Here is a 27,993-nt window from a genome sequence, read left to right on the forward strand (position 1 = left end):
ACTTCCCTCAGACCTCACCTCTAAAACCCAGGAGTTCATAAGTTTTACCACAGTTTTAGCAGATCTCAGCCTACAGTCATGCACAGGGCAGGAGCCTCTGCCCAGCAGCTCCAGCTGATTACGGCACAGGCAGCACTCCTTTAAGGACAAACAAAACCAGTGGAGAGCCATTAGTTGTCCTCTGACTGTATATCCCACACAGCTGCACCTCTTACAGGGTGAACTAGTCCTGTTAAACACACGCTGTCATCCACTTGAGGGATCAGAGATTGAATGTGATGGCAAAAGGGTGAAAAGAAACCCCATGGAGGCATTTGTCCATCCCACCAAAAGCTCTGGTTTCCTGTGAAGTGGCCCAAGCAGGACCTGGCTGTTGCAAAATGATTTTATGGGTGACTTCATCAAACTTATTTCCCCAAACACCTTCTCAGCTCTGATTTCCTCCCTCGAGAGAGTCTGACTTTTAATCTAGAGACCCATTGTTTTTCTCTCAGTTCCTGAATTGTGAATCCCTTTGCAAAACCAGTTTTGGCAGGCTCAGACAGAGGTTTGGCCCACACACAAAAGAGCCAAAAGACTCCATCACTGTCCCATAACTGACATGAAGTATTTACCAAGTGGTGCCTTCTCACAAATAATGCTTTTCTTTTGTTTACTTTACATAATACTGAAAAGTACCCCAAAGACACAGAGACTGGCAGTACTTTTGAATTATGAGAGAACCATTTGGTATCAAAGAGCACTGAGGAAAGAAGGATGCTCAGCCCTTCAGATACTGTGGCATTTTGATCCAAAATGCTCATATCACAAAGAAAACCTTCCCAGAAGGTCTCAACAACAGTGAGAGCCTGGAGTAGAAACCTTTGTTCCTAATCTGGATAAATAGAGAGGAGAGGAAAAACCCAACCAACTCCTTAATGAGAAGACTTCAACAGAAAAGAAAAAGAAAAGTAATTCTGTTACTTTCTTTTTCACCCCCCATGTGTTCCACACAATTTATTAAGCTAAATTAAAGCCATCAAGCCAAATTTATATTGAAAAAGGTCTTGGAGAAATGAATCAAAGACTGTAAATCAATAGACTTAAACAGAAATAGTCCTTCCTAGTTATTCCTTCTTTTTGGTCATTGGTTTTTGTTTTAAAGCAACATGACAGCTTCCAATAGCAAACACAAGCCTGTCAGGCACATTCCACTGGGACAGAAAGACTGAACACCCCTGCAGACACAGAATATTCTTCTTTCACTACTATTACTGAATTTTTTTGAATACTGATGATTTGTCCAGCAGCCTCAGCTGTATCCAGATGTTATCAGGTTTTTAATATGATAATCTGGAGAACTCTAAATAGTGCTGAGGTTTTGGGGAGAAGGAAAGTTTATTTTTGGTTTTATTACAAATTTAAACTTTGTGGATTTTTTTCCCAGGCATCATCAGTTACTGGGTTCAAGCTGGGTAGACCACTAGAAAGTTTCAGAAAAGCCTGAGAAAAAAGGCAAGTTTATCTCCTTTTCTCCCCTGCTCTTTTTTCCCACCCTGCCTGCCTTAAGAGTGTTGTTATCAGCAGGGTGGATGGATTTAAATGAAATCTCAGGCTGGCATCTTGCTGACCTCAATCTCAGCTGGCTAAACCCTTGCAACACAGCCGTCCTTGGCACTACCAGAGAGCAGCCACCAATCCAGCTGCTTGATTACGAAATGGAGAATCTGGAATGAGGAACTAGATCCATTCCACTGTCTGGAACTCTGTCTAAAAGACAGCTTAATTTCTCTCTCACCCTGGTGCTTCACTGACAGGAGCAGGCTTGAGATCTCAGTCAGGGCAGCACAACAGCACAGAGGATGCCTGCAGGACAGCTTATACCACACACTTGAGAAGGAAATGCAACTGCTACCACCAGGTGATGCTTGCTTTAAAGGGACCTCCAAGTTTTAAAGCACACACCAAAACATCTCATACCACTTCCTTATCGAGAAAGGACCCTTTTTTTCAGTTGCTTTTTGAAAATTAAGATAGAAAATCAGAGTATCGGTGTCATATTAATAAAGACAAGCTACAAATCTGTTTAAACAACTATTGTGTGGCTCGCTGCACTCACAAACAGAAGCAGAACAAAAGTGAGTTTATTACCTGTACTCCAAACAATTTGATCGTCCTCTGTCTTCCCTTCAGTTACAGACTCACTGACAGGGTCCCCTTTCCGACTCATTATCTTTGAAAAGCCATTTGAGAGAGAGGAGAAGATGCCCCAGCTGAAGTAGCCCTGCTGCTCGGTGTCCAGCGAGCGCACGGCTTGCAGGCACGGCCGGCCGTTCCTGCTCCCGGCGTGCGCCACGGGCTCGGACAGAGAGCGCTTGAAGGGAACCCGGAATGGGCGAGTCCTGGTCGGCAACAATGTCCCAGGTGGGGCTTCGTGGAGATTGTCAGCACTGGTAGCATCCATGCTTGCAGAACTTCTGGCAAGCCTTGGGTCATTGCATTCCCCTTTCAAACTGGAGGAGCCCTCTCGTTTGCTTACCCTCCAGGGAGGCCAAGGATGTCTTTGCCACCTGTACGCAAGATGTTTCTCTGAGTCAAAACTCATCTGCTTATTCAACTTCTTGCTTTTCATTTGGTGGTACCAATGATAGTTCTTCAAGGCAGCTGTGCCAGCATCTTGTTCAGACAAAGATCTTCTGAAGGTCCTAGGAGAAAGACTCTGATGCTTTTTGAAAGCGCTCATTTCTGGATTCCGGTGCTTCACCTACATTCCTTGTTGCTCAGTAGTCACGTAGCTGTAGTTCCTCACTCACCATTTTACATCCCCAGTGACTTTGCTCATGGCTGTGAACTGCAAAACAGCTGAGGTTCTTCCTGAAGACCTTGAGCACCAATCCCAGGACCAGGTATTCCTACATCTCCACCAGAAGGACGTTCCCTCACCTGTAGCACACCAATTTCCAGCAGCACATGAAGCCTTGCTGAGCTTGCTATCGCTTCCTGGGCTGTCACATTTCTGCACCAAGCTCTCAGGAAATGACTAAAAGAGCCAGCAATGAAAACCCACAATGCTGCACTGTGCCAATCACACTTCACTTTTTTCAGTCTACATTAAAGATTTGGTTAAATAACAAAAAAAAAAAAAAGGAATGCGAAAGTACTTTGCTCTAGAGGCACAGCAACATCTCAGAAAAGCACTGAAAAACTGCAGTACTCAACTAAGAGTCATGCACGTGCTCTTCAGTTAAGTAGCAAAATAGATTACTAGGTATAGTTAAATCTGAAGTTTCTATTTACCACAGGTATGTTGTATCATTTAAGAGTACCTCAGAGCTGCCTTTTAGAGAAAGGTAATACAGGGACATTCATCAGAATCCAGTGCTGGAAGCACGAGACAGGAAAGCAAAGAGGAGGAATGGAGGAAGGAGAACAAGCCCTGCAACTCAATGCAGTGAGAGAGTAAATACACTGAAGGGAAATAAGTAAAGAGGAGGAGAGAGGGACCGAGAGGGTGGGTGGGACTTCACCAAACACAGACCAAAGGGAAGGGTTTGAGGCATGGCAAACAGAACAGGGCAGCCGGAAGATATTCCTTTTTCTCCTCCCCCTTTCTTCCCCTTTTAAACAGCAGAATAGGGATTATTTTTTATAAATCTAGTTGCAATAAATGAGATGGAAAAAATAGTGCTATCTGTTTAACCAAGAGGAAAAAACCCTCTTGCCTCCACTACAATTTAAGAAACAGCTGACCGCTCTAAAATCTCATAAAGAAAATATCCGCTGGTGAACGAAGAGCACGCTTGCCAAGTTTTAGAGCAGAACACTTAAATCTCAAGTCTACTCAAATCCCTGAAAATAGGGGGTTTATAATGGAAATGCTGACACACCCTTGGCAATAAAGTAACAATGAAAACTACTCCTCTGGTTAAATAAAATGATAATCTGGTCTGGCAGACCAATAAAGCTTAACTGACCCACTGTGGGATCCTGCCTTTAAACTAGGCTGCATTCATCAGCCAAAGCACATTCCTGACAGCTGCAGATGCAAAAACTTCCTTACTTACATGTATATATGGGAAAGGGTATCACTGTTCCCTAGAACAGAGCAGGAGTTGCCCTAAAACCTCCTTCAAATCAAAAAATAATTTCACTACTCAGTAGCAAGTTAGACTTTCCAATTACAAATGACAAGCAACTATCTAAAAATGACCATGTTTAAGAAGCCACAACAAATAACCCCAGAAACAGCTCAGACACTGCAATGCAATTTCTGCATCAGATAATGATGCTGCCTCTTGTGCTTTGTCAACCTCACTCTGCTCAGAACATAAGTCTGGAATGATAAAATGTACTTATACCACAGCTCTGCTACAATTTCCATCCAGAGCAATGAAGTTTTGAAGAAGCACAAGCAGTGAGCACAGAGATACTGCTACTCCCATGAAAACGATACAGACTCCACCAGAAAAATGTCAGCTGGCTTTTGTCTTCTGCTTCTTGATCCCAGGGGTTGCTGATCACCTCTGGTTGCAGCCCATCTGGACTCACATAGGTTCTTTAAAGTAACTCCTGACTTGACCCTCATCTATTGCTGGTAGCTGTTCTTCTCCTTGATCCCTTTCACCAAGCATAGAAGCCCAGGTGTCCACTCTTTTCAAGACTGAGGCAGACACAGAAGCACTGAGAACCCCAGCTTGAACTGGGTCTGCTGTTACTGGGTCCCCCACCCCTTCCAGCAATGGGTCATCCTCCTCCTTGTTGAGCCTTTTGCTGCTAATGTGGCAGCAGTGCTCTGACCAAATGCTTTGAATTAGGCAGGCTGGTAAAGCAGGCTTTAGGGAACTTCAGGAGTAGGAATAAATCCGATGGGTGATGATGTGCTTGGCTCCAGTGGCACAAGCCATAATCAGCAGGGAAAGCTGAGAATGTGAGGCAGGCTTTTGGTCAGCTCTGCAAGCTGTGTTTGCACAAGTTTCTGCTAGCACATTGACATCTCCTTTTGGGCTGGGAGCACAGAAGGGCAGGAAAGGACAGAAAACTCAGATAGACGGTGCAGGAGCCAAAGCACTCCTTGCTTGCTGTGGATTTCTAGTGTGCTTTGTAACTCCTGCAGATCTCTGCCAGGCTGGGCACCCACACAGACCATGGTTTTGAAACAGCCCTTGGAGAGCCCTTACCTGCCCTGTAAGGTGCTTGGTACCCCTGAGGAATGACTCAGCTCAGATAATACGACCCCAGTTAAATCCCAAGGTAGGATTTAGCAGAACAGCACTTTGGACAGGACAGAACTTTAGGTAAGACACCAGTCTGCATGAGGACAGAGAGGATCACCAGGATTATCCCCCACCTTTTTCATCACCATCCTGTGGTGATGGTGCTGATTCCATACCTGACTGTATGGAAAGATCCCTCCATCCCCTCCCAAATACAGCTGGTGTTGCACTGATCACAGACTCACACAGACCACCCATTTCAGCAAGGGAACACACAGAAAGATTAACCACGTCTCAAGTTACAGCACGAAGCAACGTGCAAAACCATTTATGGGTTAACTGCTACTCAAAACTATTTTTATTGGTGTGGCCAGGGGTTGGACCACAGCTCTCTACAGACCTAACAATACAGAGAAAAACTTCAATAAGCACTCTACATGAAGCCCAAGAACATCAAAGTCACAGTTTAGTTTAAGTTTGAAAAATATTGAGAAGGCTTTTTACTTTTTTTTGACTTCTGATTTCACTTTTTTATTTCATGTTACCACTGCTCAGAAGAACACATTTCGTGATCAAAGGAAAGTTACCCTTGGCCTAGCTGAGGTTTCACAGTGTACTCTGCAGAGGGTAAAAGGGTCTTTCTCAAAGTGCTTCTAAAAAGGCAGCCAAGGTTTACATGTTTATTAACATAAAAACACTGATAGACAATGCTTAGTCTACCAACAAGACCATTCTTTTAAATAGCTAACTCAGAAATTTTAGCCTGGGCTTTGAATCAAACTGATCTCTCCCTTTCTTACACATCAGCAGCAGCAGCAGCAATGATGTTTAAAAAACCCCGTTGTCTACACTAATTCAATGCCACCGAGTTAAAATTGGCCTCAAGTGGCTCCAGAATTTCTTCTGTCCAGAGAGCATGCAGGCAAGTAATCCAGAGGGCAGAACTTTCTCCTTGATCCGCAGTCCTGTTACTCAAGCTCCACTCCAGTCCTTCCAGAGCAGCACTTGATCCTGGGAAGCATTTGACAGTCTCAGTATCACAAAGAAATCAGCTTACAGCAGTGACTGCCACTGTATAAGTGATGTGAGATCCCCAGCCCTACTGAGCCACCCACGCAGCTGTCAGCAGGTAAAATAATGTCAGGGGAAGAAACGAGTTTGTCAATTAAGTTGAGAAAATCTGAAATATATTCACTCTTGTTTTTAATATCAACTGCCTACAAACGTGATCCTCCACTAGCAAATTTTCCTCAGTTCTCTTTTTTTTTTTTTTTTTGGTAGTGTTTGCAGTTCATTGTGCCAAATCATTCATTTAGCTTTTCAGAAAATTACTATTTTCTTCCTAACAATCCAGTCACTTAATCATCACATTTGACATGTTTAACAGCATTGTATTTCACTACTCCTAGATATTTAAGTAATTTATGCACAAAATGGAGATTTGCTATGTTGAAATGTAACTGTGTTTCAGCTTTTAGATTGTATTGGGAAAACAATCTTTCCTAACTTTATAACATTTCACAGAAAATATACACAAGCAGCCTTATGAAGAGCATATGAAGATAAATTTTTGCCAAGGGCCTCCTGTGTGGGAATTCTGCTCTTGACCATTCAGCTCTCCAGAAAAAATACCCAGCTCTGCTGCATGGAGCCTCAGCAATTTCTCAGAGTATGTTGTTTAATAAATACTACCAGCCAATTAAATAAGTAAAAAAGCAATACCACACAAAACCCCAAGTGCACCATTGCCAAGCAGCTGGAAGAAGGACAACCTGCCTCTGGTGCTACAAATGAATGTTTAATGCTTGTTTGCTCTCTGGAAGCTGTCTAGTGCTTGATTAAAGGCACTACAATGTGTAAAATTTGAATTCATAGCTTATATTGTAAAAAAAGGATGAACTGCAATCTCTTATGACCTAACTGCTCCATTCTAAGTTAGTTCTGGACCAAACAAATTTACCAGCTTTCTCATTTTTTACCAAGACATGGAAGGAAAAAGGGGAAAGAAGAGAGTTAAAAGAAAAAAAAAACAAAACAAAAAAACCCCAAAATGCCACGTAACCACCAACATCCATGATAAACCCTGAACATTTATTCACCACACTTGGTTTCAACCAAGTCCTCTCTTTTAATTGAGAAAAGCAGCAGGCTAAGCAAATGCCACTTCTGAAAAGATCCCAGCTTAAATCCCCAACAACCAGCCATCAAATCAGCTTTAACCTGTAGAAAAGTAAATCAAATTGCACCCTGTAGCCTCCCTAGAGAAACCAGAAGGAATATATCAGGTCAGGGATCTTGGATTTAGCAGTCTAGCTCCCCTTAGCTCCTTTCCCATTTAAAACTAGCCCAATGCTCAGTGCATTGGAACAATTTGTGGAGGAGTAATCAATATATAAAGCAGGAATGAACACAAAAGTTTTCCAATTGACCCAACTTGACATGTAGTTAAATAGCACAGAAGATGAAAGATTTTTCCTTCCCTTTAAATTAGAGACTTTTCAAAATATTAAGTTTTGTTTATGCAAGGCTAAGTAATTAATGACCTAACATCCCCTTCCCATCTCCTATCACCAAGATCCATCTGTTTCCCCCTGCAACATTTCCTGCAGGTGGATATGACTTTTCCTCAGCTCAGCGCAGACCAGTGCACCTGACTTACTCGACCTCTTAACACTTAGTGTTAATTAATGTTTAGAAGTTACACAGAGAATGAAACAGCACCTTAGGCATTGTCACATTTGTGGTTAGAGTGACTGGAAGAGTGAGGCTTGGAATTGGTGTGGCTGAAAGACAGAGATACTTTACTGAGCCCAAACCAGAGCTCCTGAGAGCAAAGTTGCCTTGTGTGCTTGGAGCTGGCCAAGCCTTCCAGTGACCACACTGCAAGCTCACCTGTCCCACATAAATCAAGATATGCTGTTTCCACTATCACTATGCTGAGGCTGAAGTGCCTCTGAACAAGCTAAATGGTAATATCAGAGCATTTAAATGCCACAGAGCACCTCGTTTTCCTCACCTAAATTTGGGTGCCAAGGCAGGTTGTACCGGCTGTCCCTGCCCCACGATTCCAAGCCCAACCTGTCACCACAGCTACAGCAAGCCAGCTTGACTCAGCTCTGCTTTTTCCATGGTGTGGTTTCTGAAGGAAGGTACTGAAAACTCTTCAGGATGCACAGGAGTTTCCACCTGAATATGAAGAAGAACTTCTTCACTGTGCAGTGAGCACGCACTGGAAGAGATTGTGCAGAGAGGTTGTGTAGTCTCCCTCACTGGAGATATCCCAGACCTGTCTGGATGCAATCCTCTGCTCTGTGCTCTGGATTGACCCTGCTTGAGCAGGAAGGCAGGATGAGATGACACTGTGCTCCCTTCCAACCTGACTCATTCAGTGATTTCTGCCCTCTAATTCCCTGGCAAAACTGCTACAATTTCTCTGCTGATACGAACTCCCCACGTGAAAATCTGCTGGTTTCATTTTTCCATACTGTTCCCGTGATCTGCATGAGAAGCTGCTACAGCCCTGTCAACTAAGCAGAGCAGAGAGAGATAATATAAATTTATGAGATGCTGGGCTTTGGATAAACGCCAGCAAATGTTAGCAAGAAAATCCCATTTCAATACATGGTGAATAAACCTGTAGAATGGTGATGCCAGGTTTTAATTTCACCAGCAATCTTTTGTTGTTGTTGTTGACGACCAAACACAGCTCGTGCCAAGTTTCAAGGGCCATAAAAATGTACATTTAAGAGCCAGCCAGACACAGGCAGTGGCTGAGCCCACACGCAGCTGTGAGCCACCCCAGCCAGCCAAGGATTCTAGCAACATGCATTGGTGCAAATAAATAAATGCATGACCTGCAGGTAAACATGCTGGCAGCTCCTCTGCAGCACGGGAAGGCGAAACTGCAGAATGACCTGTAATAAGTTTATATAAATATACAAAATTTGACTGCACAGAGGAAAAAAAAAGCACAAATGCACAGTCTGACATCCATTGCTTCATGATTACAGGTTGGGCTTAGTACCATCAGAAATATCATACACAAGCTATTCATTTCTGGTTTTAATAGCCTTGTTTTTCAGCAGGCAAAATTCACTTCCCATCACCCCTCTTCATTCCCAACTGAAGTGTTTGGGATTTTTGTGGAAAGAGTGGGGGGAAAAGCCATTACTGCTGCAATCTTTAAAGCAAGGGTTTTACCAGCAAAACACAGTTTTATTGCTAGATGTGATCCCTGTGTTCATCAAACCAACTACAGCCTAAACTACTAGGGGAGGAAATACAATTATAGTATACAGACGACTTAATGGGTAAACATCCCAAAAATGGTCTTGGTAACTATGCCCAAATAGCAGGTGCATTTATTTCAACTTTCCAGCCTTTATTTTTATCTAACTAGAAAGGAACATATCCTCATTGCAGACTTCTGCAAAAGTAAGACCTACCAACTCTCCACCAAGGATGTTAGGAGCTGGGTTTACAATTTCATTCTGTGTATTTTTAAATTAAAGTCTCTGTCGCTGTTATTTTATTTAACTTATTTTATTTATAATTTATTTATTATCTTATTTTATCCTTTTTTAGAATGAATAAACTATCTTTATATCAACAACTCCTTCACAAAACACTAGTTTTGTAAATACATTTTAAAATGTAAATATGTTTTAAAAGCTTCTCAAACACTGGAAATCCCACTGTAAGGGCCAACTGGCAACAAAAGACAGCCACCAGCTAATTGACAACACTCTTCAAAATCACTGGAGAGTGTACTCTTACAGTGTATATAAATAAAGAACTTTAGCAACAGGCATAATTAAATTCTTGAATTTATCATCTAAACACCACCAGTAATAGAAATTCTCTGTCTGCTGTGACGACCTTTCAGACTGAATCCAACCACGAGCTCAGAATTGCCAAGTGCACCACTAAGCCATGTCCCTAGACAGCAAAACACAAGGAAGAATTTACAAATCTAGAATTATTTTAGGCTCTGTATTTAGGTAGGGAAATTCCTTGAGCTGGATGAGAACTATCCTAACACCCATTGGAATGTTGTGTTAATATCCGTAAATTAAAGTGCAATAACTGACAACAAATCAGTGACAGCTGGAAGTTAGGATTAAATCTTCATCTAAATGGAGAAATAAAAACCAGAGAGGAAAGGTGAAACAACCTGGTATCTCAAAATGCCAGAAGTCTGAAATTAAAACACTTAGGAGTAGCATGGAAAAAGGCTCTGTGTAAAACTCCAGGTGCTATAGCACTGCACTGGGAAAGTAGTAAAATAAACAACCAAAAGAGAAAAAAAAAAAAAAAAGAGATGAGGGGGCAGGGAAAATAAAAAGAGCATTTTTAAAATGCAGATAACCTTCTAACCAGCAGAGTTTTCTCTCCACAGGTTGTCTGTCAGGAACAGCCTTGGATCAGTGCAGAAGCCACATGTCAGGGACAGTGATGAAGATGTTCCTGCTGCCAGCCCGGCGCCAGGCCTGGAGGAGATTCCAGCACTGGCAGTAGAGCCAAGGGAGGAAGCAAGGTGACCTGCAGGCACCAAAACAGAATGGTTTTTTTGGCTGAACCTCTGTGCTTGCAATTTGAAGAATGATGTCCAGTGTAGGACATGGCTCTGACACCACAGGATCGCTGAGAGATGAACCTGTATGTCCCAGCACTGGCCTGGGAATTTAAATGTACAGAGAGAGTCTCTCCCCAAAAGGGAAAGATACAGAAGAATTTCAACCTTTGAATGGACAGGAAGGAAGGAGGAAGAGAAAGAAGATAATTTCTCTTTCAGAGACTATTTAAGGAACTCATTTGTGACACGTGCACACACTTCCTCACCACAGGACAAAACAAAGAAGTGGGCATTGTGAAAAAGGACACAAAGCCATCCCCAGCCACCAAGGCCACCTTCAGGACTGCTGTGGGTGGCAGCTGCACAAGGAGCCCCATCCTCCAGAGAGCCATGCTCAAGAACTTCATCTCTGTGGTGTCTTTTCATTCAATATTATGGTACCAGAGATCACTTCAGTTTCAAGTTCCAAAATGACTGTTTTGTTTCATCAGGTGTGAACAACAGATGAGCAGAACTGCCTCCCTCTGAGGTCAATCCTTCCCAAATCCCATTTTTAAGTCTGTGCGAGCAATACTTTCAATAGGCAGCCACTGTTGAGCAATCTCTTTTAAAATAAATAAATTCTCAGCTATTTTCATTGCAAAAAAAATTATGAAATTTTAACCAAAAGGTATAACAGAACCATGAAAAAAATGAAGGAAATAAACCCTGCAGAACTTCATGCTTTTGCTTTGGGCAAAATCCTCTCCAGCTGACATTTCTGAAATGCCTTTTTTTGTTTTCTCACTTCATCGGTAAAAGGGAAAATGAACTGATATTTGCTATTTTTACCTTAACCACACTGGCACTGTTAGTAAACCATGCTCCATCCCCACCAAGCAGCATGGAACTGCTGTGAGCAATAAAGTCTGACTTTGAAATTGTACCTTGAAGTCTCAAACCAACCTGCCAACAAGTCCAGAATAATTGCTCTAGATATAAAACACAAAGGCACTCTGGGTCTCAGAAAGACAAAAGCAGCCACCAGTTGACTAAAAATTAATGAGCATGAGTATTCCAATTCCAACAGACAGGACAGCACCCGTCTGGATTCACTTAGGAACTTGTTATAATCTCTGCCTTATAAAAAGGTTTTTACATATATGAAATGCTCATATACCAGTGAGACATAAAATCAGGATGCAATCAAATCTCCACAGTTTTATGTACAAATCCCTCAGGACTTCAAGCTGCAAAACCAAACATGAATAATTGCATCTATTTTCTAATAAAGACCACGTGCTCTGGGGCACGAGTACACAACTTTTCAAGAGCTCTGCATAATATTTTTGGAGGTATTTCTACTTCAAATAAGCAATCCAGTTAAGCAGAGATAAACACGCACACACATCGGTGACCTTGTTTAAACAATGCACCAATCACTGTGATAAATCTGGTTGCCAAATCTAAATATAGACTTTTCGGGAAAAACAATGGAGTTTGAGTAGAAGAGGCCTTCTCCTATTTACTGTTTACCTAATTATCCAAATGAATGTGCAGTTTGGCCTCTCTCCCCTTTTTGAGCAGCGTGACCACTTTCCCACTGGGAGCCAAGAGAGCTCTGGCTGTTACTGGAATCGCAGCGTGATCCGGCACATTTGATGCTCCGAGCGCGCTTGGTGCAATTTCAAAGCTTGTCTCACACTTTGGGTATGTGCACACTCTGCTTCCCCCAGACAGCCCCATGCCTGACACAAGGCAGATAGGCACTGCAGGACTGAGTCACTGCTACAGAAACAGGCTTTTTAAAAAAAATTATTTAAATTAATTTTTTTTAATTTTTTTTTTTTCAAATGAAGGCATGGGAGGAGGAAGAAAAATCCCATTCAAAACCCACTCTTAAGTTTCCAACTTCGGGTGCCCAAGCAGGAAATGAGGGGAGGAGGGAGCGCAGGGCAAAAGGAGGAGGAGAAAGTTCTTTTATTCAGGGTTATATTTTTAGGCTATTACTAATTTTGTTTTGTCATTGTGCTACAGAAGCTAGACCTGTGTGAATTAATGCAGCATTATCCTTTCTAATTTTTACTCAGTCCAGGCTGCAGTCTTAACCTAATCTCCTTACATGGGACACAGCAGGGCATTTGCTCCCCCTGCCCTGCTGTGGCTCATATCTTTCTACCAGATATTCCTGCCTGCAGCACATGTCCAGCCATGTATTCCCTCTCTTCCCCAAAGCATACAAAAAACAAAGAGAATTCCCCCCTTTTGTGTTTGGAAGCAAAAGTCTACGTACCAGGACACCAAACCTGAAATCCTGATTTGTTGTGAAGTACACCAAGATAAAGGGATTTATAACCACAGTATATGGGAAGGAACACCACTGAAATGCTTTTCCTTCATGCTAAAAATACATCTTAAAGTGTATTTTTCCTTCTTGATTTATGGATATTTATAAGCCATATTTTGCTGGGGAGGCTGAGGCTAGAAGAGAGAAATCAATGCCCTCTATTCCCCTGCTCTATTTTAGTCCATAACAGTTATGCATCCCATTTATTCTTACTGTTTCAAAGCAAGTTAGTTTTAACTTGTATTTTTTTTAACAAGTTTCTGTCCCTAGCTGTCATTACTATTGTCAAACTATTTTTTTTATTTCCTTTTTCCATGTTTGCGCAGCACGGGCCCAACCCATTTGTGACTTCCCTCCCCAGTTGCAAGTTGCCACACATAGATCAATTACACAGAAATATAATGACTTACAGTAAAGAAATCATTTGGGAAAAAACAAACATATGGACCTCAACTTATTTATAAATATCTTCAAAAAGGAGCCTGGAAACATCCCACCCCAGGCTGGTGGTGCACAAGGCAGAAGTGGTGGGGAGTGGCAAGGGAAGAGGCAGACAGACAAGGATTTTATTTTTTGTCTTATTAAAGTTTTGTTTTATTCCTTCCAGAAAAACAAAAAAGGCCAGGAAATCCTCTGGATTTGGCATTCCCAACACCACCTCTTTAGATGAACACAAGGTCCTCGCTTCCTGTTCTCTCCTCACTTCACAGCAAGTGAGGACAGAGCAGGACAATGCCAATGTCAGGAATGCTACAAACAGAGAAGAAACCCTGTAAGTCAACCCTGGGCCAAATTTAGGTTATTCTATTTACTTCTATTCCATACTAATGCATCCAGGTTTTTTTAACTATGAAAACCCTGGTCAGAGTCACTAAACCTCCTCCTACACTTCTCATCTCTGGACCAAAGATTAACTGGCCAAGCCTCCTGCAAAATAGTCTCTGACCATCAGCAGCCAGAAGAATTTGGGGGTGGAGATGGTTACACAGGAAGGAAGGATGAAAGGAAAAGATCCCAAAGCTCAGAACAACCCTCTCCCCACTTGCAACCCTGATGTGTGGGAAAGGAGGGGACACAAGGACCCAGTTAGTGCTTCTCCTGCTCACACCAGGCATGGAAAAGTAGGAAAGGTGATGGAACACACAGAGAAGTCTCCTTTCCAACCCATGCCTCAGGCTACAGCTTTGGAGCAGCTGTGCCCTCCTGCACCTCAGCCAGAGAGCCAGTCACAAACAGCTTTAGACTAAAAGGTGCTGCTGCTCAGGGTTCACACACAGTTTTGAGACCCATGAGAAGTTGCTGTGGTTTCACCATCATGGAGCTGGCACGATGCCCAGCAACAGGGGCCAAAACTCACCTCCCTGTACAAACACACGTTTAGGGACAACTGAAACCAGAACAAAATCAAGTTCTTCCTGTCTGAAAAGCTGTCAAGTATATCAAGTTCTTCTTCTACCTTCTTGACTGTCTAGAAAACTGACTTAAGAAAACTGATTATTCCTCTGGAATAAACTGTAGTAGAAGACAAAGGGATAAAAAAAGGACAAATCTGAGTTTATCTTCTTAAAACATAAACCTCTCAAGGAATATAATTTGCTGCAATTAAATAAAAAAAAAAAAGCCAATCCCCAAGATAAGACTTAACAAATCACCTTGAGAGTTTAATAAATTGTGGTTTGGTTTGGGGGATTTTTCAGATCATCTGTTAATGCATTTACCTGGCCTGTCAAAAATACTTCTGAAGTTCTCACAACAGATGAACACAGCAGCCAGAATAGAAAGTGGGCAAGACAGTCTGGAGAACTGAGAGAACTGTTTCAATAAAGAGGGCTTGAATATTTAATTATTACACTAGAAAGAAGTCTCAGGTCTCAGCTTGTATCATATAAAACTTAACTGAACTTATATGCACAAAGAGAGTAGGTTTAGATGTGATATTGGGAAGAAATCCTTCCCTGTCAGGGTGGGAAATCCCTGGCACAGGTTGTCCAGAGAAGCTGTGGCCACCCCATCCCTGGAGGTGTCCAAGGCCAGGTTGGATGGGACTTGGAGAAACCTGGGATAGTGGAAGGTGTTCAGCACATGGCAGGGGGATGGAACAAGATAAGCCTTAAGGTCCTTCCAACCCAAACCTTCTGGGATTTTGTGATAAATTCACCTACCAGATGCAGCCACATCACTGTGGGAAACTGCACATCTGCCATTTAACTTTTGGATTCAGACTTTCACAGATGAGCAAGAAATTACTGATACCAAAGTGCTAAGAAAAGAACTGATAATACTAAAGATATTTACTGTCCTACAGTAAATACACAATTGCTTTTACACTTCTAAAAAAATTTAGTTGTTGATTTCTAAAATAACTCTTATTCAGTCTTTAGGTATAAAGAGTTATCTTATTTGAGGCTGCATTTCAAGTCTTTCCTGCCTGGAACCCTAAAGATTAGATGCAGGCTGTATTTGTGATGCACAGAAGGCATGAGCTCCTCTTTCTCAATTTTCTTATTTTCTTTGTTCCCCATCATCCACACATGATGTTCCCCAAGCAGCTGAGAAGTGGAATGCTCTGTTCCCAGAGCCAACACCATGAGTCACTGTGTACTCACAAGTCAGGGTACAAGATCTCCCAACACTTTTCCCCCAAGTTCCAACCACTTTTCAAACTTTCATTGTGCCTAAATTAAACAGCTTTTGTTATCAAGTGAATAACAACTCACCCCCTGCCAAGCCACTAAACCACATTTAAATGGTAGAACTGTACACCCAATTTAGCATTTCTTAGTGGTTTAGGTGGAAATTCAGGTATGCAGAGAATGACTTTGCAAAGCTGCAATGGTCATCTTGACAGAAGGAGGATAACTAAGCCTGTGAAATCCAGAGAGAATCAACAACTCAACACTTACTGGATCTCAGAAGTACAGGAAAATGCCAGCAAATCCAAAACTCACTGCTCCCCCTGGGCTCCTGAACCCTGCAGGAGCTCTGGCCATGAGCTGACCCTCAAGGAGCACTTTGCTGTTCTGAGCTGTTTAAAACATTTCACTTTGGTGCTTGTGGTTTTACAGCTCCACAGTTTCAAGCTCATCAAAGGAACCTGTAAGGAAAGGTGGGAGGACACAAATACCTCTTAAAATGGCTTTGTTAACTAATCAGTCCGCAGTGGAATTTGAAGTCTGCAAGAAGTTTTCCAGAAATAGTGCATGATTTATGCAGAGATGATTGCACATCAATTTCTTATTCAGAATCTTTGTCACATTCACTGGGAAAAAAGTTGGGTTTATTTCTGTCCTTCATTCTTCTACCCTACTGGGCTCTTTCAGTTACTCTTCCCACTTACTCTCCTCTGCCCTTCCCATGCAACAAACTATCAGACACAGCCAAAAAATGGATTAAATCCCACAAGCTTTCCCATTGTAGACTGTACTTTTCACAGTTGAATAGTCCATATGCATTCAATTCCCATTTACAGGGACTGATCACTGAATTGAACAGGAGAGTTCATCTGCCTGCACCTCTGCTTTCAGCCTGTTTTTGAAAGTCCTTCTTATATAATCACAACTCTAGACTATCAAATGAGTCACAGTTCAATAGATTCAATACTGCAAAAAATTTCTATTCCAACACCAAACTTACATTTTTCTCTTTTTTAAGCTGGCCATGAAAGAACATTAAAATAGAAGCTGCAGTTCTTTTATCATTAAGACCTCTAAATTTTGTATTGCATCAATATTAGGGGAACTTCTGAATGAACCAGAAGGTGGCAATTTTTGGGTAATCCCACCAAAGGCATAAAAAGGCAGGGGGAAGGGAAATCACTGATCTCACATTCTTTTCCTGTTATTAAATGCAATACAATTAAATGCAAGGGTTCCTTGTAAAATAACTGACTCCAATCAACACAAACCACACTATGGGGAAAATCAGGCAGAATTTATGCAGCGATACAGAAGAGAATAGTGACGCACAACACAATGTCTCACTAAAGGATGAATAAATGTGCATTTAAAACTCAGAAACTCAGAGCCAGAAATAAGAGGGGGAAACACGACAGAGAGAGAAAGGGCAAGGGAAGAGAAGGAAGAAATATGTGCTCATTATCTCAAGAGCTTAACTCCAGAGATTCCAGAAGGAGAATTCCAGAAGGAAAAAAGAAGCAGCAGAAATTCCAGTGCAGCAGCTTCTGACACAGACAGGTCTAATGCTGCCATTACTTTGCCAGACACATTTGATGATTGATGTGGAGCTCTTGAAATCTGACAGGTAGAAAGCTGCAATTTAGCAAGAATGGTTATTTAAAGCACTTACTCAGGAAAAAAACTGAATTTAGCTCAAAGAGCTGCCTGAGATTGCCCCAGAAAATACCTGGCCATGGCAAAAGTTTCATTCAGGGATTTTTAAGACTTTAAAATCTACAGACATAATCAGGAAATTAATGTTTGTATTTTTTCTCACGAGCCTAATTATAACTTTCAGCCCCAGAGTTACTTTCAGTATTCACAAAACTCAGTTTAAATTTACTCTTCCTACTACCTAGGCTATCATCTGTTATCTCCTCTCAGGCCCTGCTAAAACTGAAACTAGAAACCTCATTTTCAAAGCTAATTATCTTACTGTTATCTGAAAACAACCCTCAGGATTACAAATTTAATCAAAATAATAACTGAATACACTGACAAGTGAACCAAAATACTTCCAGTGTTTATACCAGAAGCAATAATTAGTGTTTTGTCATGTCAGAAAGTGACTGCAAGTTTATCTCCACAAGGAAAATGACTGGAACAATACAAGTAGTAGTTCCTTACTGAATAGAAGATACAGAGATACAAGAACAGGAAAATAGTTTACTTTTAATGTAAGGTACCTTCAGAGACATAAATACAATTTATTGCCAAAGTGATTTATTACTAATCCAACCTTTCTTTTTTTTTTTTTTTTTTTAAGAGGCTAAAATGTTTTCATTATTAAAAAAGAAGAATTAAAATAAAAATATATATTAAGTTCCCAGAAAACAAAAATAAGAACTTACTAAGATTTTTTTACTTTACATGGCTCAATTTCCTCTCCCTCTTGCAATTATCTGTCTGCAGAGGAAATAGCACACAACGTTCTGTGCCTGGCTAGGAGGTTCATAAAAACAACCAATATTCAAGGTAATACCATGTTATTTTTAAACAGATTTTTTTTTTCTTGTTTTGTTGTTGTTTGTTTTTAAAGAACATTAAAAGCCTTTCTGCAGACAGGATTCTGATGGCTCCATGACAGAAGAATGCAGCACTGCTAAATGCTGAACAGATTTAGAATATTTCTGATACCTGTGCTGCAAGACTGTCATTAAATGAGATGCTTTTCTGAGCAAAAGTGTTCTATAACATGTCCACTTGAATGAATCACTGCCCTCAGGTGATTAAATCCATACTGAAACTCCCTTAGCCATGGATCCTGATATGACAGCTCAGGGGCTACCACCCTTAAAAGCCAAACTCCTCTCTATAAGGGTAAAGGTCCTTGATACATCATCCTCAGCACTCTCAGACAGAAGATATTCCTGATGCTTAAATAAAATTACCTGAGATCCCTGTTACTTCCATTATTTACCTGCCAACAGAAAAATATTCATATTTTATTCTATATTATTATTATTATTCTGTAACTACATTACAGAAATGTAAAGATAGTGCAACCATTAAGACTTATTTTTCTGCTATTTGAGAGCTTTGATGGGACAACTTGAAAGTTCATTTAATGGCTTCTTGCATCCACTGCCATCCTGCAGAACCTCCAGGTGATATGGCAGCATCAGCTGTGGTGATGCAGCTGAAATAAACAAATATGAAATTTGTTTTCATAGTTAGAAAAAAAAGGATACTGCTTAGCTTAGTCCTTCTCAATAAGCTTTTGCTGCTTTGCTGTTCTTTAACGTAGTGAGTTTCCCATTCAGTTTGTATTTTTATATAAGACAAAGAATAATGTTCAAAAACAACCAATTTCAGTTGAATTAAAAGTCTCTTTAGTTAGGGCATGGCTGAAGCTTATTTTAGTGTACAAACAACAATTTGCATTTTCTCTGCAGCTGTACACCAGCAGAAAGGCAAATTAAAGAGTATTTAAAATCAGCAGGGATCTCAAGAGAGGAAAGATGGATCCAGCAGCATTTATTAGGCTGGCAAAATGCCATTTTGACCATGATATTTTATAACCTTTTTGTTTTAAATAAAGATCAAAACCTTACAATGTTCAGTTTCACCACCACTTCATGAAGTGCTCGCCAGTTCTACACCATAACCAACCTTAAACATATTTATACATTAGTAGGAGTCATTAAAAATATTTCATTATATTAAAATAATACATTCTCAAGGGGCCATTAAAAAACCTACTGTCTCAAAGTATGTGGAATAGAAGTTCTGCTGAAATAGTATCTGACCACATCTGTTCTTATAGAGAACTCACCATTTAGAAGTCCCTTTTAAAGTCTGATATTTCATGTAGTTCATTAATCCTAAAATCTCTGAAAGCTGCTGTAAGTTGTTGCTGGCTAATCAAACACATAATTTTTGACCACACAAACATATGATCATTTTCAGATCTTCAAGTAAACCCCTCCTTAACAACCAAAGAATGGAAGAAAATGTTATTTTTTAATGACACGAAAAGCACTAAATAAAGAAGAATGGTCATCACTTAAAGACTCTACTTAGTAAAGACAAAATCAGTGTCTTTTTCTGCCAAAATTACATGTGATAAAACAAAATAAGGTGTAGACCTGTATTTTTGCTGCTTCCCATACCATAAACACTGGAAAATAAATACTGTGTCCTCTGTGCTTCTTTGTAATCTTTCCTCCCTGTGCCATTTCTTTTTCAATCTGACTGCTAATTGCAGCAGTCCTTTTATCCATGGGCTGCTGTGAAGATCTGGGCAGCAGGTTGGGATTATGGGACCAGCACTCAACTCCCTGCAAATGCAGAAACCAGACTGGCTTCAAGCACATGCTTCCCCTGGGGCAGAATGAGTGCCCGTATTTACTCACCCTATCCAAGTGCTTTTTCAATGGGTACACTTGTTCCAGGATCACATTCCCTTCACCTCATTCTCCCAGCATCCTCAACTTTCTAACTTCCTGCAGGCATTTATTTAAAAAAACTCATTTAACACATCTCCCCACTATGTAAACAGTGAGATTTAAGGGGGGAAAAAAACCCAAAACAATACAGCTCTCCAGGGGTTCTGAAATGATGCTGAAAGTTATCAAAGCCAAGGTTATTTACATGTTGCTCTATTGGCTGTGTTTCCCTCCACAAAGAATTGTGCTTTCAAACATTGATGAGCTAAAACTCTGAAGAAATGTACACAAGGTATGTACACAAAGTAAATGTGTGCTCTAGCCACTTAATGCCTGCTAAACTTGCCTATAAAAAACCCCTTCTGTTAATTCTCAAACTGACTTTTTCAAGTGAAATTTCAACTAGAGTCATTCCATTCTTCTTATCCCTGAAGTAAAAAGGGCCTGGAAGAGACCTGGAGAGGGACATTTGACAGGGGCAGTCAGTAGTGACAGGACAAGGGGGAATGGCTTCACACTACCAGAGGACAGGGTCAGATCAGATATTGGGAAGAAATTCTGCCCTGGGAGGGTGGTGAGGCCCTGGCACAGGTTTCCCAGGGAAGCTGTGGCTGCCCCATCCCCAGAAGTGTTCAAGGTCAGGTTTAGGGGGCTTGGAATAACCTGGTCTAGTGGAAGGTGGCCCTACCCATGTCAGGGAAGTTGGAATGAGATGATCTTTGAGGTCACTTCCAACCAAACCATTCCATGGTTCAATGACATTTATTTTCACTCAGCTTCTTTTTGGAAAGACTGGTTAATTTACCCTAAGTCCCAAGCTATTTATAGAGAGATGAATGAGATCTCTACAGTTTCCTGTATTTGTCACACTGCATCTGTCACAATGCAATCAAGGAGATTACTCTGTTTCAAGTCTTAACTCCAATTTTCTTAAAGGCAGAAAGTCATGGATTCTGAGAAATCCTGGATGAATAGGGAGAGACCAGTAAGTTTGGGCTAGAAGGGAACAGCATTTGCCAACAAGACCTCCTTCCCAGCAAAGGGCAACACAATAACTTGGCACATCCAGTCCGTAACCTGAACAAGAGAAGTGCTTGTGCCTACACTGCCCCCTCCATGCTCTCAGCTGCAGCCCTGGGAGAGATGGGCACCAGCCAATAACTCACACAAAAGTCCTAATTTCCAAGAACAACTTTTCATTAAAATTCACACACTGATAAAATTGGCACTTGGACAAACTTTACCACATGTGGCTCAGGTTGTGTCCTCCTATCCTTATCCCAGCCCGGAGCAAAGCTGTCCTGCTTCAGGAGGGCTGTTTCAGTCTTTGATAACTCACCTAATCAGTCCTAATTAGGCACTGAAGAGCTTTCTGCCCTATTAAGCAGTCATTCCCTCAGATATGGCACTGCAGAAATTGTTTCCTGTTGAGGCAGTTTGGGATGCCTGCTTCACAGAAGAGCAGCACGAAGGAAGGTGCTTGCACCAGGAAGACATAAGGCTAATAAAATCAATTCCTGACATTTGAGACAGCCTCTTAAAAACATTCACTGGGTATGCATATAATCACTTGATAATTACACTAATTTGCACAATTAAGAGCTGGATAAACACCATAAATTTAAATGAGAAACCACAGGCACAGGCTGGTGCTGCTACTGGAATATTTTAAAATCCAAAATATCCAACATTGCTGATGACAATTTCTGTAACCGTGCAACATGAGAGCACCTTACTGAAATCCAGAGAGATACTTGCCACCAAATCAAAAGAACAGGAGCAAAGCAATAAAAGAGTTTCTTCTACAGCTCATCGGTGTTGTTTTCTTCTCAACCTCATCTTTCAGTGCAGTCACAACTCACAGAACAGTTTAAATGCTCCTGAGATGGTGCCTGTCTCCTGCAAACTCTCCACTCCCTCCAAAACTTCCAAATTAGATGGACTGCTGCTGCTACAGAGCCAAGCTAAGGCAGAAATCCCAGGGCAGGCTAAGAAACAGACTTTAAACACACATTCACCCAGATAACCATCTTCTCCACGGACAGAGGTTTTGGCATTTTCAGGTTGCCGTCTCACCCAGGAGATGAAAGATGAAAACAACAGCAATACCCAACAGCTCTCTGCCTGCTACCACATTTCTCCTCCCAGGCACCTAAACCCTTCTGAGCAGTTATCTCTCCCATCAGACAAGATGTTTTCCGTACTCACCACTCCATGTCTTTGCCTGCATCAGCATCTTCCTCATCAGGCTTGCCATACTGGATTTTTTACCCGTGTTGCCTAAACCTGCTCATGCCCAAACCAGGTGGAAGAGGTAAAAAAAGACACCTGCATCTTGTCTCTGCCAGCGCCGTGGCTTTTCCTGCAGAGGCTGCAGAGCGACTGGAGGAGCAGGGCTGAGCACACACACACACACACACACACACACACACACACACGTGCATGCACACGCACAGGAAGCCTGGAACTGATTCAGTATTAAACGGACCGACTTCCTCCTTCATGCTCCAGTATCTCGGCCGTAAACAAGCACTGCACATTAGCTGAGTGATGCCGAAAAGTCCAGCAGTGAAGGACAAAAGAAGGGAGTGGCTCCAGCAAGGAATAACTATTTTAAATACACAAACATCTTCCCATCAGATTAAAACTAGCTTTTAAATTAGGCAGATTCTGAAGCCATTGTTGTGACAGGGTAACTCAAGACAAACAGGAGACGCTGCTTCCTCCTCTGGAGAGATCTCCTGGATTTCCAGTACGAGGCGTCCCAAAAGCATTCCATGTGCCTGGTCAAAAAGTGTTCATGAAAAGAGTTCCAGTCACTCCAGGGAGAGAAGGCAAAGAAGGGGGAGGCAGATGCAAAAACAAGCCCCGGGAGAAGGTGCTCGTCCAGTGCAGCAGCAATGGAGGAGCAGAGGAGGGATGCTGAGCTTGTGTACGGGTCAGAGCATATGGCTTTGGTCACCAGCCTGCCCCACAAGCCAGCCCCCAGCTCTCCAGGAACAAGGTCAGCCTGGCAGAAAAAAGTGTGTGGGATTTGGCAGAAGTCAAACCCATCCCCCCAACAGTGTTTCAAGCACAGCCTGCCTGTCTTCTGGGAGATCTCCACCTCACCACACAAAGCCTCGGGCTCCTTCAGCTTCCAGTGGCTTTTCCCCACCATTTTGTGGCATTTACCTCATGGCAGCTCCACCTCTGAGCAAAAGGAGCACACCATCAGCATGCACCAAACCCTTCTGCACAGACCAAGAGGGTTCTAACATTTATTCCAATGCTGGCAACAAAAGCTCTGTTGACAGAGAAGAGAGCAGACGGGTCAAGTTCTACTGACCCAAGATGCTCCAAAGGAAGGTGATGATTTCTTTGACAACTCCACTGGCTCCCCAGCAGTTCCATGCTGGGTGCAGGCAGGATGAGCAAGGGCAAGCAGAGCCCATGAGAGAGACAGCAGCAGCCGCTTGTGTCCAGCGCTGTGCTCACAGAGACCCTGCTGCAGACTCTGACAAGCTGGGTGGCTCTGGACAGTGTCTCTGCCCATTTGCTCTGCCCAGCAGCAGCTCTCCACACCTCCATGTCTGCTGCCATCAGGGAAGCCTGCCACATCCAAGCATCCTTGGAAGGAGAGAGGGGGGAGGATGGACAGGGGGATCCTGTTCCATCCCTAAGGGTCAGCCAAACAGTGACCATTCTCACCTTGGCTGGGACACAGACACAGCAGCCCTTCTGCTCACACTAATCCAGTGCTTGGAAAATGCCAGTCCAAAGGTGGACTTCCCCCAACCACCTGGGATGGGAAAGGCTTTACAGCACTCGAGACTCCTCCTGTCTCTGAGAGCACACCAGTTACAGCAGCTTTTGGTCTGAAGCCTTCAGCAGGCAGTGTCTTCACTGATAACACCAATGAAATAGTGCCTGACCTCTGTGGTTTCTCAAGCCAAGCCACACTGTGGCTGGCACAAAAGGCTGAGTGAGGAGAAAGCTGGGAGCTGGGCAGTGTTCAGCCCCAAGATGATGAGAAGTGCCTGTCTGAAAGAGCTCCATCCTATGTGTTTTCAGATGTGCTTTTTATTTGTCTTTCTCTCAAAGACCACTTATCTCATAAAAGGCCTTTTTAACATCTAAGCTAAAACACTGAGAGATCTGCAACTACTCAGAGACCCTTTTTATTACCATCTTACAAAGCTGGCTACTGAAGACCCTCATTTTTTCTTACTCTCTTAATAAGGCAACAGCAGATTCTTCTCCCCTTTTGAGAAATTAAGTTCTTATAAAAGTAAAGTACGATTAAATTGCTGATATCCCTTATGGTTAACTGTGAGATCGAGGGTTTGGAGTCAAAAAACAAATAGTGCTGGTCACAAAACCAGAAAATTCACATGAATCTTTCCAGATATAGTGCAGAAGTTTCACAACAACCCTCCATGTAAGAGAAGCCCAGCTGCAGAGAGGCAAGGGAGCACAGGGCAAGCAGTGTGAAAGCCCAGTGGCCTTTTGCTGAAGGGCTCCTTCTCCTCATTCCACCATCCAAGCCTGAAAAGCAACACTTCATTATGGAAGAACTGCACACAGTTTCAAACCTTCATTTCCATTTCAGCAGGAAAAACTTGCTAGTGCTTAAGACTCGGACTGAGAGGGGTTTCTCTGCCTTTGTTCCCCTTCACTTGACAGTTTGGGTTGGAAGGGACTTTAAAGATCATCTCATTCCAACCCTCTGCCATGGGCAGGGACACCTTCTGCTAGATCAGGTTGCTCCCATCTGGCATTGAACACTTCCAGGGCTGGGGCAGCCACAGCTTCACTGGGCACCCTGTGCCAGGGCCTCACCACCCTCACAGGGAAGAATTTCTGACCAATATCCCATCTAACCCTGCCCTCTGTCAGCCATTGCCCCTTGTCCTGTCACTGCATGCCTTTGTAAAAATTCCCTTGCAGCTCTCTTGAAGCCCCTTTAGGTATCAGAAGATCACCCTGGAACCTTTTCTACTCCAAGTTGTACAACCCCAACTCTGCCACCCTTTCTTCACAGGAGAGGAGGCGCTCTAGCCTTTTCTTCTCCAGATTATTTTCATGGCCCTTCTCTGGACCTGCATCAACAGGTCCTCATCCTTCTTATGAGGGAGAGGTTGGTGTAGTCCAACATGCCAGCTAACTGCCTCAATACATATTTTCATGTACATGTCTGCCAAAAGCCATTTAGAATTTAATTCTTCAAGTGTAATGAAATCACTGCTACAGTACAAAACATAAATCATTTCTTTAATACCCATCAGCCAAAGTAGGCTTCACATTAACACCCTCATCTCTGCCAAGTACCAAAACAATTGCCACGTGAATATTAACAGGGTTCATTGGCAGGGTGATGTGATTATCACAGGGAATCTCAGGAGATACTGCAGGACACTTCAGATTTGCACCAACAGCAATTACTTCAGGCAGCAGAAGTTCCTCAGCCTGGTTATGGAGGAGTTCCACATAGTAAAAATAAAAAGTCTTGGGATGAGACTGCTTGAGAGCAAAGGAGAGAAAATATTGCTGCTCCCAGAAGCAGCACTCTGAGGAATCAAAGCCTTTCATGCTTCAGAAAGGAAAACGTAATAGCAGCTCTGCAGCTTCTCACTCCCCCATAAGGGGAAGAAAAATGGTCTTGAATTTGTGATCCCTTTAAGGTCACACAGAATGATGAGTTTGGTCAGTTAACCCCTTGAAGAGGTTTTCTGGGATAGATCAACACTAACATCAGAGATGGCAATAAGGGGAATGGAGAGCAGCACACAGGCTTCAGACCAGCAGTGCTCAAATCTTCCACCCACTTCTACTTTCAACACCACTTCCCCAGTGTTTGGGGCATTCACCTGTTCCACACCAACTGAACAGAATGTTCTACACTTCACTGGTGAAAAGTCAATTACAGCTCCTCACCTGGTTCCAGAAGCACCAGGAATCATGCAATTTCCTGAGCTGACTCCAGGCTTTCTTGGCAGCCAAAGCTTTCAAACAATCTTCAAGGATTTAAAGTTTAGACTAAAGTTTTGCCAGCAGCACTTTAAACCTGCACATCTCCCCTTTGCTTCCCATGCGATTACAGAAAGTTGTAGTAAAAGCTTGTTCCAAACAGAAATATAAGACCAAACATTTTTAATATTACATATAAAAACAGCAATTAGGATTTTGTTTCAGTTGCAAATACACTCAAAACCAGAAAAATTATCACCCTGTGTAGGTAGAGTCAGAGGGCATGTTTAAAGTTTGGGATCTCACATATTTGTGATACTTTATTCTAGACCATGACAAAGAGGGTGCTGCGATTTCAGGTCACATTTGTACCAAGGATCCACCAGCTCCTCTAATTTTACAGGCTTTACCAAAAAGGAAGGACATCCTCTCCCCACCCTTAGATACTGCTCCTTCTACAGACTCTTCAAAAAAGAAGAAGAAAAAAACAAAACAACCCAACAAGTTGACACCCAGCACAGTGACCTGATGTTTTCCACGCATTTGCCCTCTGATAAGCACAAAAAATGCTTTCTGCTGGGCGTTTTCCCTGTTAACCTTCCTGAGCAGAAACATTAGTGCTCGGAAGAAAACGGAACCTAATGCAGTAGGTAATGATACTAAATATAAGCAGTGAGTCAAATCACTTTGTTTCTCAGGCATGCAGCTCAACAAGTTGTTTCAGAACAGCAAAAATACAGTCCCTGTGCAGACCCCGAAACAGCTGATCATTCCTCATTTTTATGGATTTTTTGGGGTTAAGCAGAATGTATTCTTAGAGTTTCACAGAACTCTGTGAAATAGATGCAGTTCAGCAATTTTTCACAGCAGCTGCTACTGTTAAAAACCCTCATCCCCAGTGACCATCTAACAAAACACTCTTACAACTGGCCTAAGAAAAACGAGGGACAGAAGAAAGCACACAGGACAGGGAATATCCAAGGCACTACTGAGATTTGTTTCAGATTGCTCCTGCCAACAAAGCCACAGAATCATAGCATGAACTGTTGAGGCAGGACAGATTAAACTGGCTTGGGTGGCCATGCAATGAGGGAATCTGCTCCCCAACTCCTCCAGCTCCAGCAGACAGGCAGGATATGTCCAAAGTGTTCAACCATCCTTGGAAGCCAAGTCTGGAGGCTGGCAAAGCGACAGAAAGCCTGCAGGAGATGCTTCCCACTATGCAAGAGAGAGTGGGAGGCTGCTCTTCAAACAGAAAAATACACACTTGTTAAAAAGAAGGGATTAAATATCTAATGGACAAGCCAATGGAGGAAATCAATGATGCATTAATAGCTTCGATCATTCTCAAAGTATTTGCACAGTCTGCATTCAAAGACTCTCTGCACAGTCTGCATTCAAAGACTCTCTCTGGGGGAAAAAAAAACAACAACAAAAACCAAACCAAAACAACCGCAAAATAAACCACAGATCCAAGTATTATTAAAAAAATATTAAGTTATTTATTTAAAGTCTTCCTCTACAGATACTCACCAACTCCCTACCTCCCATCCCCACAAATTGTGTCCAATCTGGAAAAAGCCATCTAATTGAAAAATTCCATGTTTTAAGCATCTCAAATACCACGTCTCTCTCTGCATGTTAACTGGGAATTAAGATAGGCAAGGAAGAGATCACTGAGACTGCATGGGAGATCACTATAAATTTGTCTCCAGAGACAGTCTGTATTTGGGAGCAGAAGTGTATTTATTTACTATGTTTAAATGCCAATAGCAATTCCATGTCTCTGTTTTGGTTTAGAAAAATTTAAAACAGAGTGAAAATTATCAGTAACTGCAGGCAGCACTAACACTGCTGTGACTTATAGAACAATCAGGCTTTATGGGCT

The 27,993-nt window shown here is 42.2% G+C and overlaps 1 protein-coding gene across 10 annotated transcripts in view; it reads right to left on the reverse strand.

Annotated features, from left to right (window-relative positions):
• RASAL2 (RAS protein activator like 2) overlaps positions 1-27,993 on the reverse strand; it is a 160,746-nt gene that overhangs the window by 100,764 nt on the left and 31,989 nt on the right. For 5 of the 10 annotated variants that reach the window (XM_015636559.3, XM_015636560.3, XM_015636558.3 and 2 more), the window contains exon 1: positions 2,131-3,402. The exons of 3 other annotated variants lie outside the window; for them this stretch is intronic. In XM_015636559.3, the coding sequence (XP_015492045.1) occupies positions 2,131-2,722 (592 nt within the window). In that variant the 5' untranslated portion in view covers positions 2,723-3,402. Of the gene's footprint in view, positions 1-2,130; positions 3,403-22,364; positions 22,589-27,993 lie in introns of those variants that run through there. 2 more of the 10 variants (XM_015636568.3, XM_015636561.3) reach the window with 2 other exon arrangements.

This window comes from Parus major, chromosome 8 (assembly GCF_001522545.3).
Source record: "Parus major isolate Abel chromosome 8, Parus_major1.1, whole genome shotgun sequence".
Lineage (NCBI taxonomy): Eukaryota > Metazoa > Chordata > Aves > Passeriformes > Paridae > Parus > Parus major.